The sequence below is a fragment of the Podarcis raffonei genome, chromosome 12 (assembly GCF_027172205.1).
Source record: "Podarcis raffonei isolate rPodRaf1 chromosome 12, rPodRaf1.pri, whole genome shotgun sequence".
NCBI classification, from domain to species: domain Eukaryota; kingdom Metazoa; phylum Chordata; class Lepidosauria; order Squamata; family Lacertidae; genus Podarcis; species Podarcis raffonei.
In genome coordinates, this window is record NC_070613.1 from 22,291,595 (window position 1) to 22,312,073 (window position 20,479).

The 20,479-nt window shown below is 44.7% G+C and overlaps 1 protein-coding gene and 1 long non-coding RNA gene across 2 annotated transcripts; one reads left to right on the top strand and one right to left on the bottom strand.

Annotated features, from left to right (window-relative positions):
• Positions 1–1,845: 1,845 nt before the first annotated feature.
• On the top strand, positions 1,846–14,528 carry LOC128398353 (uncharacterized). Its single transcript, XR_008327099.1, has 2 exons — positions 1,846–2,115; positions 14,418–14,528. It is a non-coding gene; the product is annotated as an uncharacterized LOC128398353 (long non-coding RNA).
• Positions 10,537–20,422, bottom strand: MSRB2 (methionine sulfoxide reductase B2). The gene is made up of 5 exons (XM_053359358.1): positions 20,274–20,422; positions 18,517–18,629; positions 17,505–17,581; positions 13,480–13,627; positions 10,537–12,234 (listed from the first exon to the last, which is right to left on the bottom strand). The coding sequence occupies exons 1-5, from the start codon at positions 20,413–20,415 to the stop codon at positions 12,127–12,129; spliced, it is 588 nt and encodes a 195-aa protein (XP_053215333.1). The 5' UTR covers positions 20,416–20,422; the 3' UTR covers positions 10,537–12,126.
• Positions 20,423–20,479: the final 57 nt, after the last annotated feature.

Below are 20,479 nucleotides of genomic sequence, written 5' to 3' on the forward strand. Positions count from 1 at the left end.
GCTAGCATTGTATTGCCAATTCTTTTCTTGATGGACTCACATAGGAAAAAAGGGCACAAACTGAATAGTGAACACCCTGCATGGCAACATTCACAAGCTCATTTGCTGTGTGAGCATCTGCTGTGAAGTCACACCTATTTTTCTCCATCCCCAGTAGGTGTGCCCTTACTGTTGCATTATATATTTCTACATGCACACACAGTTTCCACATTCTCCACTGCCTCATACACTTAAGGTATGTGGGAGAGGCCACTGAAATAGATACATATATCAGGTCTGGTGCACCTACTGGAATCATATAAGCAGAATTGGTGAGAGGATATATTTATTTAGGCCCACCAGTAATCTAATAAGGCTTTGGAGTTCCACTGAGTTCTTTCTCAGAGAAATCTGACTGGTCTCTCTCCTCTCTGTAGGGGGTGCTGGCAACCTCTCTGGGTGCCTTGACCCCCTTCTTCCCCTGCTCCGACGCCTTGTAATCCTGGGGGCTGAGAGAAACGGGAGTCTGCCGGGCTAAGCTGACTTCCATGCTGTTTCCCCCCATGGTCGCAGCTTCCTCTGAAAACAGTCAATGGGGCAGGCCAGAGGCCCGTCCACAAAGCAGTATGGCGCCCCCAGCCCGGCGGCGCTAATGGGACAACAAGGCGGAGCGGCCTCTGAGGGAAGGAACACAAAAGCCCCTCGCGAATAAAAGCCCGCCACAAAAGGCGCCGAGGCGGCCACTTTGCGGGCGCACCTGCAAGCACGGGCCTAGCGCGGCGCGGTGCGCCCTCGGCGAGGAGCTGGTACCTGAGCAGCCCTCGGCTGGTAAATGCGCCATAAAAGAGCCTCTTTTCAAGGCCTTTCAAGCCGGGGGTCGCCGTGTCTCCTCCTGCCCCCTCCCCCCTCCCCAGGGCCAAGCTGCAGAGCAGGCAGCATCCATGGGAATCCCACCACTTGTGCGCCTGGAGACGAGGGAGGGACGGAGGGAGGCAGGGCCTTCCCCCCCGCGCCCCGCTCTCTCCACGGAACCCTCGGAAGACTGTAACAAATGGGACGCCATCGATTTGTAGGCGCTGCTGAGGCAAATCAAATGACGGCGGGGGGCGGGGAGGGAGACGAAGAAGATGTGGGGCTACGGCTGAGGAGGGGCGAAGTGAGGTGGGGAGCGGAGGGTGAAATCAACGGTTAGAATTGTCTCTCGCTCTGCCGGGCCTGCAGCAGTTCTAAAGCCATCCCCTTGGTTTCTCTCTCTCTCTCTCTTCCAGCCTCAGGCTATGCTGGCTCCTGTGACTGTGCAATGGAAAGTAACGTTTATGAGGGGATAAGATCCCTCTGAGCATGTGGCGAAACTTCGTTCTTGTTTTGGGGGGTCGGGGAAGCCTTCCGGTACATTTGCTATTCCACACGCCCCGAAACACGTCTGAAGCACGAAAGGGCTCATTTTGAAGTAGGGCTTGGCCCCCGAATCCGTTTGGGTGGGTGTTTCCCTCCCCGCGAGAACCTCTCTGAGCAGGTTCAGGTTGTGCTTCGTGTATGGGGCAATCTACATTCAGAATTATACACATTTTGGCGATTAATGGGGCAAAGTGAAGTGCATTTCTTTTCCCCAACCTTCTTTGCGGGTTAAAATTATTGAGAGAGAACGATTCGTTCTTTCATTAGTGTATTTATCGCACTCACAGAGGCCGATGTGCACTGAGGGGCAAGCCAGCAAAGCGGCTTAACGCAGGCGCACTGCTGCTGCCTATATATATATACGTATATGGCTCATCAACTCTTTTTATTTCCTTGCAGCCACTGGAAGGGGAAATTTCCCGCTTTTAGGAGGCAACCGAAACATTTTTGTGCCGAACAATATCTAAGCCGAATAACTTATTGTTGGGGGTGGGGGCGTCTTCTTGAAATATCACAGCGTGTCCAACGCGGATTTGCATCTACGCTTGATACTCAAGGCGGATCTCCTCCTCAAGTAGGCAGGAAGCACCATCCTGGATCGCGCGCCCTTGTCCAGCTAAGGCTGCCGATCTACCAGGTCGCTTTCGGATTCCTTCCTTCGGCAAACGGGAGTGATCAAACGCCGGGAAGAAAGGCTGGGGAGATGCTCAACAAGATCAACCGGGAGAGGGCTGCTCGGTAAGTTTGGTTTGTGATCCAACAGATCCTCATCTCTTCCTAAAGCGGGAGGCTCGATTCATATATATATAGAGGCGTTGATGATAACAACACACCACTACACCCAGGCGAGTTCAGGGCGCTTGCAACAGGTTTCTTTCCGTCCCTGGGCTTCCAAGCCGCGCGCAGCGCGACACCTGTCGGCAGCTGCCCGGCACTGCGCCCCTCACCTGAGCGCTATGGAAGATGGAGTGGCTTTTGAGCTGCTGAGCACCTCGTGGCTCTGGGGATGCGCGCGTGCTCGCGCTCGCCCCCATGAAGGATTTCCTCTGTTTGCCTCCCGCAGATTAATCAGCCGCGGCTTTCCCTATAAATCCCACTTCTCCTAAGAAATGAGCAGCGTCCAGGGGCAGGGGGTGGCGCTCTTCAAAAGGCAGCACCTGCAAAGGCGGCGGGTTGCCAAGGGCTGCAGGGAGGAGGAGGGGCGGCGGCGGAGGATGCTCGTACCTGCGCGAGCTGCTTTCTCTCCGCTCTCGCTCGCTGCCCCCCGCCCGCCTCGCTCCCTCTCTCTCCCCCCCTCCCTGTCCAGCCGGCCTGGAGCTATTAACGCTTCCCTCGCCCCGCCCCTGCCGGAGCGCTTGGGAAAGCTTCGCAAAGCTGCAGACCGGGCTGGTCCATGGGAATCTGGCCACTTGTGCGCTCCGGAGCCGGGAGGGGGCTGTGCTTCCTTTACAAAAAGAGACACAATTAAGCAAAATGCTCAATGAACATTATAAATGATGGGCAATCGCTTCGCAGATTGCCTAGCAAATCAAATTATATATGGTCGCTCACGGGTGATTTCCAGGCCCTTTGCAAACCAAACAGGTATCTTTTTGTGCGTTTGTCCTCCCTCATCTCTCTGCTCCCACCCCCCCACTCCCTCTGCCCCGATTTTATAAACAGGCTCTTTAAAAAAGAAGACAAAAATCATCCCCAGACGTGTAAGTGGGCTTGAAAAGCGGGTCTTTAAGTATTCACCCCCCCAGCTCTCACCACCACCTTTGTTAGCTACTGGATTTCACACTAGCACAGGAGGTAGGGAAAGGAGAAAGGGGGAGCCAACACGTTTACAGTGTCCTCTTGTGAGTTTGACCAACAGTTGGCTTCACAAACCCGTAGGCACCTGCTCACAAAGAGCAGAGGGGTCGCCTGGATTTCCATAAAGGATGGTGCTAAATTTGAGCACACAATAAAACGTGATGGCAGCTTAAAAAAAAAAGTTTCAGTTAAAAGACCTCGAGGATCAATGTCTACAAAATAATAAAAAGCTGTGCAGGGTGAGGAAAGCAGCTTGTGGAATTAAGGAGACAACAGGCTGCCCTGGGGCTTTGTTGATAAGCAACCTGCGCCTTGAGCCCTGCACCCAGGCACCCAGACAAGAGGCTCAGAGAGTGCCCTAGGGCACAGAAAGTTGGGTACACAGAGAAGGGGGTCAGTCCTGAGTCCCAAACCCATGTTGTGGGGCTTGAGTCCCCCCCCCCCCACATATGGGAAAGCGGATTGGAAACTAATGCAGGACCATGGCATGGAAGAACAGCCTGGAGGTTGTGGATCTTCTTTACTGTATCATCACGATCAGTTTGTTAAGATTTCTGAAGGCCTCCCTCAAAGCAAAATGGTCACGTTATTGGCAGAATTCAAGAACTAGGGGCCGTCCACTGAACTTCAGAGGCAGCCGTTTTAAATCAAAGAGGTTCGGACCCTGTAACCATGCAGTCCTAAATGCACTTCCTTGCAGGGCTGCATGTCTACTAAGAAGCACATCTAATTGAATTCAATGGGGCTTAGTCCCAGGCAAGGCATCTCAGAGACAGGGGCGTACCTAGGGATTGGTTAGGTTGGCCCCCACCAAGGGTGCAGGCTAGCGGCAACATTATGAGGAGCCGGGTGGCAGAGCCAAACGCCCTCTGAACAAAAAATAATAATGGGGAAGGGAAGTGCCCTGGCCCCTATGGGGCAGGCCTGGGGTGGGGTGGCGGAGCAAAAAGTTGTGCCTCTCTGCTCTGGCTTGGAGTGGCTAGGAGCCCGTCTGAGTGCTTTCTGGGCAGCAGCCCTCTAGGTGCTCCACCTAAGCAAAAGGTGATGAAAAGCAAAGTTTTTGAGTTTCTAGGTCATGGTCTATCCTGGCTTCGGAGGGACCAATACATCTCCTTCTCAAGGGTGCAAGAGAGCCTAGATATGCCTCTGCTAGATATGCCCAGGTAACTTCCAGCTTTTAACAGGGGCAAACTTATGCAATCTTTCTTAATATGGCTTCATGTGCAAGGCCAACATTTGGTGCCTCCAAATGGATCTTCTCAATTATGGATCTTCTACATTTTGCACCCCCTCCAATCAGCACCCTGTGCTGAGGAACTGCCTGCAGTGACCTAAATCTGGTGCTGCTTTAAAGACCCCTGCCCATAATAAAAATTAAAATCCAGCCGTCAGCACACACAAAGGCAACCAAATTCAACAACCAAAAGCTGCTTCCTTCAGTCTTAGATCAAGAAATAAAAATGATCCACATGAGAGCAAGTTTGAGAACTCAACACAGATTGAATGGGATGAATTTGCACAGTGGAAACTCCTCTGATTCTCAGATATTTAGGCTGCAATCCTATCCCCACTTGCCTGGGAGGAAAGTTCTACTAAATTCAACAGAACTTGCTACTTCTTCCCACCAAAAAATATTTTAAAAGAATTTTCCAAAAATTACTTTTACAAAACAGTGAAAAAACCTTATCTCCTCTTGGAGATCTGTTCCCTGTTCTTCCCTGTTGTTTCCATATGTTTGAGTTTGCCATGTTTCTTCAGAGAACCAAGATCAAACCCATATTGCAAAGCTACTCAAAGATTTCCTAGGAACCCAGAAATAGCCAGCCTTTCTTTCTGTAATGCTTATGCTTGTGTGCGTTTACCAGAAGTGTGATCCATACAAAGTTGCCATTAGTTCAACATACGTTGAGTTTACTCAAAAACCAATAGCTTTCGAGGTGTGTGGAGCACAGTAGCTGGCTACTAAGACAGAGAACTCAGTCCAAAGCTGTCTGCCTTTTGTAGGCAGCTGTAGGATTGCTGTGGTATCTGGTTTGTGGTACCCACAGGAACATGGCTGAGCACCTGAAGACTGATGCAAAGAATTGGCTTTCTTTTTAAAACAATTTTTTCCTGCCTCCCTTAAGCTTTATCACACATTTGACAACTAAAGGACCTACTGCTTCTCTGGGTGGTTCTAAACACTGTATTTATATATTTTAAAATCTGTGTTCTGCCTTATTGTAAAGCCTCAAGGTGGGTAAAAACCAAGTTACTATTACTTACTAGTGTTTATTCTTGAAATCTCTTATTGGCTTTCCATACAATTAACTAGTAGGGACTGCTGGCATTATTTGGGAATTCTAAGAAACCAACAGTAACCCTTTACTGTCAATCAGTGCAGTTTTGAAAGGTTCAGTCCACCATTTTGATTCAAAATGGCATCCAGTGATATCTACCTGTGGACTAAAACCTGCTGCTTGATCTGAAGAACCACTGTAGCAATTTTTTATTTGTTAGAATACCTTAATAGTTGTCCTAATCAGTGCATTTTTCAAAGACTGAGCTTGTTATTTAGTTTCAAAATGGTGTCCAAATATAGTCAGGAAACTGCTTATTGACCTTAGGGACCATTGTGCCAAATTTGGTTACAACGTATCTTAAGCAGTGTCTAAATCAATGCAGTTTTTATTTCTTTAAAAAAGGTTCAGGTTGTGTACTTTTTGACGTTGTGTTTATTGTTTATGACTACTTTAGTTATGTTTGTACTTACGTGGTTTTTTTTGTACGTTGTAAGCAGCCTTGAGCACGGTCTTAACTTTGGAAAGGCGGCATACAAATGAAATTATTTATTTGTTTATTGTATTTGATATGCTGTGCCACATAACTTAGTAGTGACTGCAAGTAACAACAATTTAATAGCAGCTTATACCCTACCAATATGTGCAGCCAGGGGGTCCTAAGGCTGGCAGAATTAGCCAATGCCACCTGTCTCTGATTACTAGGATGAGTAGCACTGTGGTTGGATTTAATGCTTATTTGTTCTCCTTTGTCCTCTATTGTTGTTGTTTGGGTGGGGCTGCACCTGTTCATTCGGGCGATGTGGCTTTGGTCGGGGCAAGCCTTCTGAGCTGGCATATGAAGCCTCTGGGAATGGGTGAGAATCCAGTGCCCTCTTTGTATGGTGCCAGCATTCATTTTGGATGCTGTGCAGGTCTGTGCAGCTTGTGTCCTAATTTACCGTCCCTCTGCCGGTTATTTCTCACACTGGGTTTTCCTTTCCTCTTGGAACGATGCCATGGCTGCTTGGCGTCATTAGATCAGATGCTTGGCATGTTTCAGTCCACTTCAGAGTGAATAGCTGTCATTTGAAAAATCTGGTCTGCTCTTCATCAACAGACACATCCTAGGCTGATGGGCCACTTGCACAATTTTCTCTTCCTTTCAAACTACTTTCACTGTTTTAATAGTGAAATACTAAGCACACAAAAATATATATCAAATGGGATTTCCAAATTGATTGATATGCACTTTAGACAAGAAAGCTTGATTCAGGCTGGAACTGTTCCAAGGACTGGCATGGATTCAGATTTTTAAGTAGGGATTAGGGCAGGCCAATCAGATGTAGATCTGGTTTCAAACTGACTAGCTCAGTCATATGCCCTGATGTACATTAGCATCAGTAGGCTATCAGCTCTGTCCTCTAGCAGTAGCACTTAAAGCTGGTTCTACCGACCGCTCAGGAGTAGAAACACAGTATCTTTGACAGCAACAAATATTTTGTTCTTTGAATTCCAAATGTTGAAGCTGTGTAATATTTTTGGCAGGTATCGATCACAGAAGCTTACACACCAAAGGAAAGCTGTCCCCTCTCAGCACTAATTATATGCACTACAACCCCTCTAATTAATGTATTTCACATTTGAAACACCTGAAATGGGTTATCTGAACATTTCCCCATTGATCATTATTGACCTTTACAAAAGTTGGACAACTAGACTGCTGCATACTGATCATTTGCAAATTTTTGTATACCCTTTAGTGATGCATTACTAGCAGATTACCTTACTACTTTGTACTATTATGTCTTCATACACTTTGCACCTGTTTCTTCAACTGTTTGTAATATGTTCATTTATGATTGTATGATTCAGCCTTTTTAATTACTGTTATTTGCGCAGGCATTCTCTCTCATTGGAAACATCTAGACTGTTTGGGGGGGGAACTCTCCCCGGTGCCCCAACTAAATTGACTCGAGGGTCCCCCAACCCCAACCCCAACCCTAACCCCAGGATGCTACAAGGGAGAGGAAAACAATTCTGTTCTGTTGGCACAGAGTACCTCTCTTCAGCAGTCATCACTGGATCCCACCCATTATGTTTGGACAACTGTCTGTTTCTTGGAGATGGGGCATGTCCAAAGATGGCTGGGGATGCTGCTGAGAATACAAGCAGGGGTCTGAGATTACAAAGCAAGACCACCAGTGCTTGCAAAAACTTAAAACCAGCATTAGCTCACTTCCTCTATGCCAAAGAGCTCTGTACAACACAGAAACTTATCTGTCAAGCTGGAACCAGGAATGGCAATGATGACTTGCACCACTGCACTCAAACAGCGCAAAAACTCCTATAGGGCTAAAATGGTTCTTTGGTGCCATCTTGTGTGTTAAAATGGAATGAATTGCAGCTCTCAGACTTGGTCTTATTGTTGAGCCTGGGAGAGCAGCTCAGCTCTTCTGTTGCACCCGAATTGTCAGGCTGAATCCTGGGAAGAGCTTGCTGGATTAGTTCAGATATGTCCAGCCTGATTCTTTTTATTGGGTGTTGTCCCAACTTGAGCCACATTCACGCCACACATTTGAAACACCTAATGATGCTGCTTTAAATTGCCATGGCTCAGTCTCACACCCGTCTCGTAACAGGAGATTGCTTTTAACACCTAAAGTCCTGGAAACAAAATGTTATTAATTATGCTGTTTCACGGTCTTCTGAAATAGCTTTCATTATTCCTGTAGATGAAAAGAAGGATGTGTTCCACTCGTGGTGCTGCCTTCACAGTTGCTAGTTGGCTGGCTGTTTGCTGGCACCATCCCAAACCCAATGGAGGATATGCCACCTTTTGCTGGCATAATCCTTCTCTTTCAGCTGCTGGTATCAAGCCAGTACCAGTTGGCCAGACCAGGCAATATATACAATGAAAGCTTTCCTGTGAATAGACTGAAAAGGGCACTTACTTTGAAACCTGGGTAAATATTTCACCTAATTCAAAACATGGCACCTGTACAAAGCCCTCCTCTTTGCTGCCACCTCCCAAATCACATAGGCCTCTGCCGCCTTTGGTTCTGTACTGTATGTTTCATGCAAATTGAGGATCTGAAGCCTATACCTTCTTTGAACCTGTAAACTAATTGCTCAAAAAATAATCAGGGTTGAGAGCCAGCTGCAGGCGAGTTCAGATGACAAAATAAATGCAGATACAAGGTTGATAGCAATTAGATTGCCACCTGCTACGCAGCTTTAATCTGCACCCCTGAAGTCCAATTGTTTGCAGTGGTTGGCAAAGGAACAAGGGGGGGGGGGAGAATGCTTCAAGTGCAGGAGGTATTAGGGTCTTATCCGAGGGACGGGAAACAGGATGGAACTCGTGCCAACTTTGCACTCAGGTCCCTGTGGTGTCCTTTGAATCCCTTTTGAATTATTATTAATATTTTCTATAGCACTTTTAATTGCTGAGTGCTTCAGCCCTGCTGCGGGGAGAGTCAATATTATTACCATTTTAAAGCTGGGTAACTGAGGCTATATACCTTTAAAACACATCAGAAGCACATTTCTGCTCTCAAGGAATTCTGGGCGCTGCAGTTTGTTAAGGTTTGCTGGGAAATGTAACTGAGGGGTGAACTACAGTGCCCAGAATTCTTTGAGGAAAAGCATGTGCTTTGAATGTGCTACAAAGGTACCGTGTGTACAAAGCCTTAGTGACATTTACTAGAGATGGTACATAGGGACAAACGCAGGTGGCTTCCAGCGTGAAAAAGAGATATATTATTCAGGGCAGAAATTGTATGTTTTGGTGGTCTAATCTGGGTTCAGATTGGCACGTCAGCATCCCAGTGGGCCAAGGAATAAAACACAACCAGTGATGCAGACTTGGCAAATTCTAGTTTCCAAAATCCACAGCTGGCGCCAACCAAATTGTCACACCGAGAGCCAGTGTGGCGTAATGGTTAGAGTGTTGGACTAGCCTAACCCAACTTCACAGGGCTGTTGTGAGGATGAAATGGCAAGGAAAACCATGTATACCACCTTGAGATTATTGGAAGACAAAGGCGGTATATAAATGTAATAAATAAATATATAGTGTGACAAGTTTTTGGCTTCTCCAGAACTTTTTATCAAGGATTTTACACAAAGTGTGTTTGTGTGTCTGAGTCTGAGAGATTATTTCTCTCCAAAAAATAGGCTGATGCAGCTTATCAACAGCTTGCAGCCACAATGGCTTTGTTTTACCTCCTCTACTTTCATAGACAGTAAGCCTCTAACACCAGTGCTGGGAACAAGTGGGGAGAGAGCTGCTGCAGCACCAGGTTCTGCCTGTGGGGTCCCAACAGGCTAGGCTGCTGGCTGACCATGAATTTGTCTGATCCTCTTTTAAAGCCATCCAAGTTACTGGCCCTCGCTACCTTTCGTGGCAGCAAATCCCTTAGTTTTAACAATGCAACGTGTGAAGAAATACATTCCTTTGTCTGTCCTAATCTTCCAACTTCCAGCTTCATTGGATGGTCTGGAGTTCTGGTACTCATGAGAAAAGCTTCTTCCTAGCCACTTTCCCCATGCACAATTCTATACACTGCTATAGCATCTTTCCTTACTTACCCATTTTTCTAAATTAAAAAGCCTGAAATGCAGTAACCTTTCCCATAAAGGCCTTGTTCCTACCCCTTAAATCATTTTGATTTCCCTTTTCGGAACCTCCTTCAGCTCTGCAGTATTCCTTTTGATGTCATGTCTTACTTCTTCCCCGGCAACCTTCAAAATCCTGAGACTGGTGTTGTTTCTAAAGCTGCATCGCCTCAAGAGGCTCATGTCAACCAAAGATTCAAACATAAGTGCAAATGAACTTTTTCATGCTGAAGTCAGGATCTTATGAGAGCAGCGCCTCCTAAGATTAAGCTGCAGGCCTAAATTCTGCAAAATTCCATTGCCGTATATTCTATTGATGCTGCCCTACCGGAAGCAAAATCCAGGTGCTTGAACAAAAGACAGGGAAGTAAGGGGAAGCTTCAGAGATGGTTATGTTGACTCACTTGCATGCACACTGCACCACATCTGATCCTCGTTATGTTGTCTTTTAATAAGTGACTCACATCAAGAATAAATTAAAAACCACCGTGAACAAAACATTTTATTCCAGCATTTACAACAGGAAGCAGTAAACACTCCATTTATGTTTTGCATTATTTCTTTTGAGGGAGGAGGGAATAATTTTATAAATAAAAAAAAAGTAATGAAGACATACTATTTTATGAATTGCAATGCATCCCAACCCCCATTAATAAAATCTAAAATGCAGACTAGTAGGGAATAAAAATTGTTCCCAAAATTGCCAGAGATCTACAAAGAAAAGGTGCAGCAGCAGAACATGCCAGATGGATAACTGCTGTTTTATATCAACATTTACATTTATATTTTTCAAAAAGTCCCCAGCATTCAGCAGAACAATGAAACAGCGGGAGAAGTAGCTTGTAGCCTTTAATTTGAATTTTCCTAAGGTGAAGTTGTCAGAAGACAGGTGCTAATAGTGCCACAGCTTCATTGGTTTCAAATATCGTGCTTTCTAAATTCATCTCATGATTTGGGCCCCTATGCTTTTTAATTTTCACATTAATGATGTGGTTCCTCACTCCGGCAATTAGAAGTAGGAAGGTGTGTTGTCCGATGACATAGTGCTACTTATGCTTTCCCATCTGGGTCTTAAAAATCTACTGGTGGATTTTAGTTTGTGCTGTGAACAGGAAAGCCTCATAGTAAACTACTAAAATAATTGTTTTTGGAAAACGCAGCTCTAGAAATAAATGGAGTCTGCACCAACATGAATTAGAGCAAACTCACTCCTTCAGATGTCTTGGGAGTCCTCTTTAGCAAATCCTTGTCTTGGAAATGGCATACTGAGTCGGTTGCACCAATGTAACACAAAATGTGGCCTTTCTCTCCAACAATGAGCAATCATTTAAAAATTATATTTATAATTTAATTTACATTATACTTAAGAGGCATGTACAAGGCTCCTGTATTTCCTTTTTAGAAATCTGTGAATGTGATTTGCATGTACAGTGGAACATCGGAAATTGAATGTAATCCATTCTGGAAGGACATTCAATTTCTGAAACGTTCGAATTCTGAGGTGCGGCTTCCGACTGGCTGACAGCTAGGCTTTTTGCAGATTGGAAGCCACATCAGATGTTCAGGTTCCAAGGAACGTTCAAAAACTGGAACACTTACTTCCGGGTTTTTGACGTTCGGGAGCTGAAACATTCAGGAATGGAGAGGTTCGAGAACCGAGGTTCCACTGTAATTGATTGCTTCACCTATTAACAACGAGGCAATCAACTATTTTTTAAATAAAAAAAGCAGCGTGTACATTAATTTGTATGTGTAGATATGCTGTCTGTGCTGGATTTAATGGAACTGCCTACATGCAGAAGAGCTCTGCATCCACATAAGCAGGGCACACAGGTCTCCAGACTAGCCTGGCTACCTTAGATGAGCCTATTCCATCACAGAATAAGAGCAGCACATCTCACATCAATGGTTTGGCATCCCCCCACATGCATTCTCATTAATTACCATCACTATGTATACACAAAATAGGCACAGGCACCTGGCTCCCGATACATTTTCAAAGTGGCCCTCTGCGGCAAAGGAGATCAGAGCATCAAAGTGGTATCAAATGCACAGGTTGTAAAGAAGGAAAGTCTCACTGCTTGGAGCTTGGTTTAAATGTTAATGCAACACTGTTGATGCAGAACCTCTGCCCAGATGGCTCGGGACCATCACCGAACACATGGCCCAGATGGGCATCGCACTGCAAGAGAATAACAGACTTAGTTGCAGTGCCAGTTCTTTAAATTAAAGCGTATCTACATAAATTAAACAGTCTGATTTCATAGCCAAAGGGGCCAATTAAGTCTGCAACTGCCATATAAGCAATACCTTCTGTGTTTAGAGCCAACTTCCGAAGCCCACTCATTTTAGTGTGCTCACGTTTGCATGCATGCAAATGCCCCAGGTGTAAAGTGTGGCCTCTCCTGGGTAAGCTTTCTGTGGAAAAGATACCTTAGTGCTAATAAGATGGTTTTCTATGCAAAAACAAACAAACAAACAAAAAAAAACATTCTTCTTGAGAATACCACTTTAAAATCAGTATTAATTAATAGTATTGGGGGGGGGGGGAGAATGCCCTCATTCCAATCAGAATACAGTACCATTGTTAAATTTGTGAGTCAGTCAGGAAATCCACTGGGACTTCTGATGCAGATTCCATGAGTTTAATCACTCAAGGGGCAGTTCTATAAATTTTCCTTCAACTTTTGTAAGGTCAGCTTTCCCATCCACTCATCATACAACTGTCTCACATGTGCAGCCTGATCCTTTGCATATTTACTCAGAGGTAAATATTGTTGTATTTAACCGGGCTTATTCCCATTGGAAATGTGCACCAGAGTGCGGCAAAATCCTATGCATGTCAACTCAGAAGTAAGTCCTACTCGATTTAATGAGACCATTAATGTTGTGTAGGATTGTGTTGTAGTGGTCTAAACCACTGAGCTTCTTGGGCTTGCCGATCAGAAGGTCGGCGGTTTGAATCCCCGCAACAGGGTAAGCTCCCATTGCTTGGTCCCAGCTCCTGCCAACCTAGCAGTTCGAAAGCACATCAAGTGCAAATAGATAAATAGGTACCGCTCCAGTGGGAAGGTAAACGGCATTTCCGTGTGCTGCTCTGGTTTTGCCAGAAGCAGCTTAGTCATGATGGCCACATGACCTGGAAAAACTGTCTGCGGACAAATGCTGGCTCCCTCGGCCTGTAAAGCGAGATGAGAGCTGCAACCCCAGAGTCGTCTGCGACTGGACTTAACTGTCAGGGGTCCTTTACCTTTATAGATTTGCCCCAGAAGTTCATACATTAGGTCCACTACCTGGGGCTAATTTCATGATTCATGAAAGTGTATTTAGTTGTATTAATGCGGCTACACTTCGCTTTTTGTGACACATATAGAATAAGAGACTTGCATTTAAGGAACTTTATATGCTTTCTTTAAGGTAGGTGTACCTGTTTGCAGATGACTTCCGTGCTGCTTGTTCCTAGTGAATTATCAGGACGTCTCAAGATATTAGTATTGCTTTCATCTGTGCCATGTGTCCCATATGCTTCTGAAAAGGATGGCCACCCTGTGCCAGAATCATATTTCGTTTCTGAGCTATAAAGGACAGCAAAGTTGCATATTAATGAAGGGTTGTGGTGCACGCACGCACGCACACACATGCATGCACGCACGTGCACACACAGAGGATGAGATAGATAGATAGACAGACAGATAGATAGATAGATGCATGGAGTCTATCATTAAATTTATCTCTCACCTATGAGCAAGAAAGTAGCTTGGAGAGGGATGTTGCTTTCCCAAATAACATTGCCTTTTTATCTTGTTCTTTTCTCCCCACCCCAAAGATGGCAGTAGTAGTGTTCAAAACTCCCATTGTTCTAAGTGCATTTTGCAACAGGGAATTTCATTAGCGCAAGCAGTTTCTGACACAGTACTGTGCCTAAGATTTCAGATTAAAACTGCAGAGTGGAAGGAAAGGAGGACCTTTTTCTGCCTCCCCACTTCCAGCTACTCTCTGAAGACTGGAGAAGAGACCCTCTTAATAATATTAGGGGTGGGTGGGCAGGTGGATGAAAATGCTGACAACCATAACTGCATTATTAAAAAGGCAATCTTGTATAACATGTGAATATCCTTAAATGGAAGGCTAAAAAGATGAAGTTTTGCTTTTAAATAGATGTTCAGTATGGAAATAATCAGGGCTGGATTTAGACACATCATAGAAGCATTTTTGTTGAAAGCATTGTAAATTTAAACAGGGAAAACAGGTAGAGAAAAACGGGACTCCACATCACCATCTGGTGGCACAATGTTATATTGCATATAAATCTAGCTGAGTCCCAGGATTATTTATAGCCCATGTGTTGTTGTTTTTAATAAATAGATGAAGGAGGGAGAGCAATTCAACCAAAAACTAAGGACTTCTGTAGCCCATTGATTTCAGAGAAGACTTTAACCCTATGCTTGATTTCTCCATGAAAACCAGTGAACCACAGCATGAACTAAGCATAGTAACTCATAAGTAAGTACAACAGATTTCTATTGGGTGTATTTGTTAGTGAGTGAGTTTAGCACAACAGCCTTAAGCCTGTGCAGCTTTGACAGGACTGTGTCCAAAGTTTCTGAGGCTCCAATCCTGTACCCACTTGCATAGGAATAAGCACCACTGAGCTCAGGAAGACTTACACATGAATATTCCTGCTGTTGCCCACATATGCCTTTAAGGAACAGGACACATGAAAAGTTCAAAGAAACAAACAAAACATGTCTATGTCTTCCAATTAAACATAGACATTTACATTTTTAGCAACCATGGTTTAACAAAATAAAAACGTTTTGTATTCTTCATACTTTCAGAAATATGGATCTATCAAGAAACATTCAGGTGGGAAATTGTGTCCTGTTTCAATCAGACATATACATTTTAGTTGTAGCCTGATTAAGTAGGAACTTTGTAAAAATCTGTCTGATATGCCTAGTCCAGCCACACTTGCAAACTCCTGGATCAAGGTGTACAAACTAGGCAAAATCAGCACTGTTCTAAAACCAAAGAAAGAAAAGCAGAGAAAGTAGACACCCATGTGAAAAGAGTCTCTTTCACCATCTTCATTTATTGAAAAACATTTATAAACTTCTTACTATTTAAAATTTTTATAAGTAGTGTATAATATGAAAACAGACAATGCCATTACAGAGCCTAAAACCAACAAAACAGTAAAAAGCATATAAAAACAAATCTTCTAAGAAAGGCGGACCTGAAGTGAACTCTAGTTCAAAAAAAACACACCCTAGGCCACAGTAAATGTGTTAGTCTTTGAAAGTGCCACCAGAGGGACTCCTTGCTGTTTTTCCATCTTACAATGTAAATGCAGGGAAGAGAGGCTCACAAGTATGCCAGAGATCCACTTTGAACTACTGAAAGTGCAACAGCAGGGATCATTCAGTGTGCAATTTAAGGGTTAAACAGGGCTTGTGCACAAGAGTGGAGATTTATTATGCAAAGGAAGTCAGGAGCAGTAATGTTTCTGAATGGCAGTTGCTGGAAACTAAGGGAGAGGAGTGTTGCTGCGCTCAGATCCTGCTTGTGGGTGTTCCACATGGCATCTGGTCGGCCGCTATGAGAACAGGTTGCAGGACTAGATGGGCCACCGGCCTGATCCTGCAGGCTCTTCTTATGTAAAGCAGTGGGAACAGCTCATTGCTGCATGAGAACTACCACGGGATTGGGACCAGTGCAATTATACTCTCTCCATTGACTATGGCTTTTCAAACAGGTGTTTAAAATTGTCTTGTTCACTGTGTCTTCTACATCAGGTCTACATTTTCTTACTGTAAAAAAAAAAACCCCAACAACCTTGCCAATTTTCTGCCTTATTAAAATAGCTCCTCACCACAAATATCCCTGTGCGGTTTATTTATAAGTACGTCACTTAGTCTGCTAGAAACATGTTAGTAGCCACCAAAATGCTGCTGCTCAAAATTCTATTTGTTCTTTGAAGTAGTTCACCAGAGCATTTGTGGATAAATGGACATTCCCCAAACATATGTGTTAGATTAGCCCTTAATACACCATTCCTTCAACATATGTTGTTTACTTTGATCTGCATTTTAGCTGTCCCAAATGTAGTTGAGATGATTTTAAGAAGTATGACCCTTGCCTATAATTTTATGACTGGGCTGAGGTTTGATGTTCCATTAAAATTCTGTGATTTGCTATCTATAAAACCTGAGGCTTATGTTCCATGTATTCCTAATCCTTAGTGAATTCTTCATAGGAGAAAGCAGTAACCTACATATCCTGCAGAAACACTTTGCATGCTCAGAGATTAGGATGCTTCTCAAGGGGCAGCTCTTGCTTTTGCCTACAGTTCAGCAGTAAACACAATACAGCTAGGGAGGAGACTCCTTCCAATAATCTGAATGTGGGTCTTATTTCTACTTGCAGCAGGCTGCAAGAACAGGTAATAATATCCAGCAGCTCAGACCAGGCCCCCGAATACCTAAGCAGTCAGAACCGGTGGGAGATAGCAGTCTATTGTGCTTTCTACTGCTCCCTGCAGTCAAAAGGGAGAATTCTGCACTAGTTAAAGGTTCCAGACTAGAGGAAGCCAACCTGGGGATGTCCAGATGTTGTGGACTACAAGTTCCATCATCTGTGACTATTGCCTGCGCTGGTAGGGACTGTTTGGCATTAGAGTCCAAAGCATTTGGAGAGCACCACTTTAGCTATCCTTGTTCGAGACAATTTCCAGGGACTTATCCTACATAGATCACAGTATGATTATTATTATTTACTAAATTTTAATTGCTTTCTACAAAAATAATCTCATGGATTTTACAAAGAACGTACAAACGTATAAAAGAATTAAAAGAATAGGACAATGATACAACAATGTAAACAGGAAAAAACAACAACACCCACCAGACAAAAAAAAGTGCCTGGTCACCACCAAAACAAAAAACGATCAACAAATGTCCAATCAAAACTTAATCCGCTAATATTATGCAAAGTCAAATGCCTGGCAGTATAGGAAAGTTTTAGCCTGCACTAAAATATATTAATGCTATTGCCAGGTGAGCCCCATGGGGAAGAGTAGTCTGTAAGTGGGGAGATGACTAAAAAGGCTCTCTCCCTGAATGGACAAATAGCAGAGTTGGGGGAATTTTAACTGGTAATATTTTGCAGTGGGGAAAATTAACCTGTCCTCCTGCAGTGTCGCAGTCCTGATCTGAATCAGGGTCTCCTCACTGCTGCATGTAGATGCACCCTTAGAGCTGGGCAGCCCAGGTTCAAATCCAGGCACAGCAGTGAAGTTCAATGGGTGACTTTGGCCCAGTTGCGCTCTCTCAGCCTACTGTACCCTCACTAGTTTGTTGTGAAGGGAAAGCATTATGTACCTGAGCTCCAGAGAGAGTCAGACATACACACACATGTATATTTGAAAAAAGTATATTGCAATTAGACTCCTACCTGAACAGCGCAGCATTGCAGCATATGCAGTGGTACATCCCAGGCTCTGTGTTAGTCAGATGGATTCCACTAAATGGCTTCAAACATGCATTGTTAATATTCTAATTCTTAGCCATCTTTCCCACCCTCCACCTCCAAGTCAGCTTGCAAAACCAAACATCAAGCAGGCTCATATGTGGGAACTTCCAGTGTAACATGGATATTCAACCTGCATGTTCTTTGTCACCCTGAGAAGTTTCATTCCCACCTTTTACTCTCCTGGGGGTAACCAAACCAAGGAGCAGAATCTTACAGGTTCAGGTATGTGGTCATCACACATTTACAGCACCCAACATCACTCTTGTCTAAACAGACAGAATCTGTGCTCATCACTACAATCAGTTTAGGATGGATAAAGAGAAGTAATTCTTCACGGAACTTTATAGGATTTCCTATAACGTTATATTGTGTTTTTAATATTTGGTTGGAAGCCGCCCAGAGTGGCTGGGGAAACCCAGCCAGATGGGCAGGGTATACTGTAAATAATAAATTATTATTATTATAATTATTATTCCTGCCACAATTTGTGATGATGCCTTTAAAAACGGACTTAGTCATGTAAGAAGAAGAGGTCTATCTATTTCATCTATTAGAGGTGGGGAACTTTCAGCCTGCAGGATAAAATTAGGCCTGCCAGTCTGGCAAATTTGACTTGCATGGCTGTTTTCAGCCAGCCCTGCCCACCTGTCACTCATCTGGTGTCCTAGGTCTAGGACATCAAGTGCAGGAGAGGTAAAGCCCCAGCTGCCAATGAATCATTAGGAGTGCTCAAGTGGCAGCAGGGCTTGCAGGCAGTACTGTTTACATTTGCTGCCCAATGCAAGCCACCCTGGGATTGATTCTACTTGGGGGTTCCTGGTTGAGATCCTGAACAGAGCCAAAACTCTGCCAAATTAAGGAATAGTTATGCAATGTATGTCTGCATTGAATATACATTTCACCTGCTTGGAAACTATTACAACTCTTGGCTTACCAGTTCAGTTCCTTTTTCCCTGGTGACATAAAACTGCTCAGGAGTCAACTTCTTTTGCCAGTCAGTGGTAACACTCGACTCATCGTATCTTGTCAAAGAACCCACATCTTTATCTAGAAAGGTAGAAGAACAAGAAATTCAACCAACAAGTATATGCCACTGTGCGCAGAACAAATTTCTATATGCCAGATTGCACCAGAAGGCGAACAGTAATTACATCCAGAGCCAAGAGAAGGCGATACATGGAGGCCTGCAATTACAGCTGACAAGTTGCTGAAATACAAGGCGCTTAGAACAGCTGCTGAGAGAGAAGCGTCACTCCACAGTGGTGGCATTTACTAGGAAATGGTCAAAGGCTCATATTCATGGAGGAGTTGTTTAATGGGGTCTTGAGAACAGTAAAAAAGATATTGCATACAGTTAAAGGGGTGGGAAATCTTTGTAAAGAAAATGGTTTCAAATAAACATCATATCACCCTTGACGAATCGACAGCTCTTCCATCTCCCAGAGGCCTCATCAATCCTGCAACACACAGGTTGCTTCTAAACCACCATTTCCCCTCTTCCTGGTGCACACAAATTTACTTGCAAGCTCGCAAACTGACCTGTGTCTGTTGCAGAGCTTGGCTAGTGTGCCTGACTGGTCTAAGCATATTAAGCTGCCTGGCAAGTTGCACACCAGCAGTATTTGGCAAAGCTAAAAGCACAATTCTAACTTGCCAGGATGGTGTGTTGCACTGCCAGAAAGGGATCCAGTGTGATGGATAGCCCAGCTTAACACTGGTGGATGGGAAGCTGCCTAGTGATGGCTAGTGTTTCAGGGCCAACAGATCACCAAAGCGGTAAAATCCTCAGACTATGATAGCCTGGAACTGGCACAATGAAAAGGGGGGGGGGTGTCTATTTAAAAACATTATTTAAATATATACACACACACACACCAGTTGCCTTCATTTTGCAAATGGAAAAACTGAGTCTGAAATATAGTTATTTGCCCAAGTGATTTAATGGGCAATTAAAAACAAGCTTGGCACTCCATGGTCCACATCCAAATATTCAGGAACTGGTGCCCATTCTGGCTCTCCCAGAATGCGAAAGGACAAAACAAGGCCCATTCCAGGGACTGTATCAGTGAAACAATGCAATTGTGTGACTAAACAGAGGCCTGATCTACCCAAGCAGCAGAATGAGATGCTGGGGTGCTTTGAACCACTCCCGGCTGCAAGTGACAAGTGAAGTACTGGGTCTGAGTGCTCCCATACTTAATAACAATAATCTGTGCAAGTAAATAAACGAACCAAAAACTTCTAATACACCAATGTAATATACCAGCTAGCCTCTCTGTGGCGCTAATTTTATACCTGTAAAAATTAAAAAAATGTGTTTTTTAAAATCACACTGGTATGACTTGTAGTCTCAAGTAGTATAGCCTATTTTACCACTTCAAGATGATACCACCCATTCCCACTTTGTTTTGCTCTGCGCACACGCACACGCTGTCCTTCCTTTGCACTGCAACTCGTCTCCCTAACGAATAAACCCGGGTAATTTGCTGTTGCTATAATTAAATCAACTCTTAAGTCATGCATAAGAAGACCAGAGCAATCGCCTCGAGCTGCCTCCGAGCAGCAACCGAAGGAGCACCGCCCCCCCCAACTTTTGCGCCGCTCCCTCCCCGTGAGGCCGGGAAGCCCCGTAGGGAGACGCAACCCCCACCCCCGCACCCCTCTGCCGCCCAGCCAGCTCCGAGCAACTACCGCCGGTGTCGGTGTGCGCAGCTCGGGGGCCATGGCAGACGCCGCTCCGGGCTGCCCCCTGCGAAGCGCGCAGAAACAGCGGCGGCGCCTGCACGACCGGCTGCAGGGCGCGAAGTCTCCTGAGGACTCGAGCGGCAGCCATAGCCGCCTCCGAGAGCCCAGAGCGCCGAACGCGGCTGCGTCGCGCTGCTCCCGGGCTCCGCGCT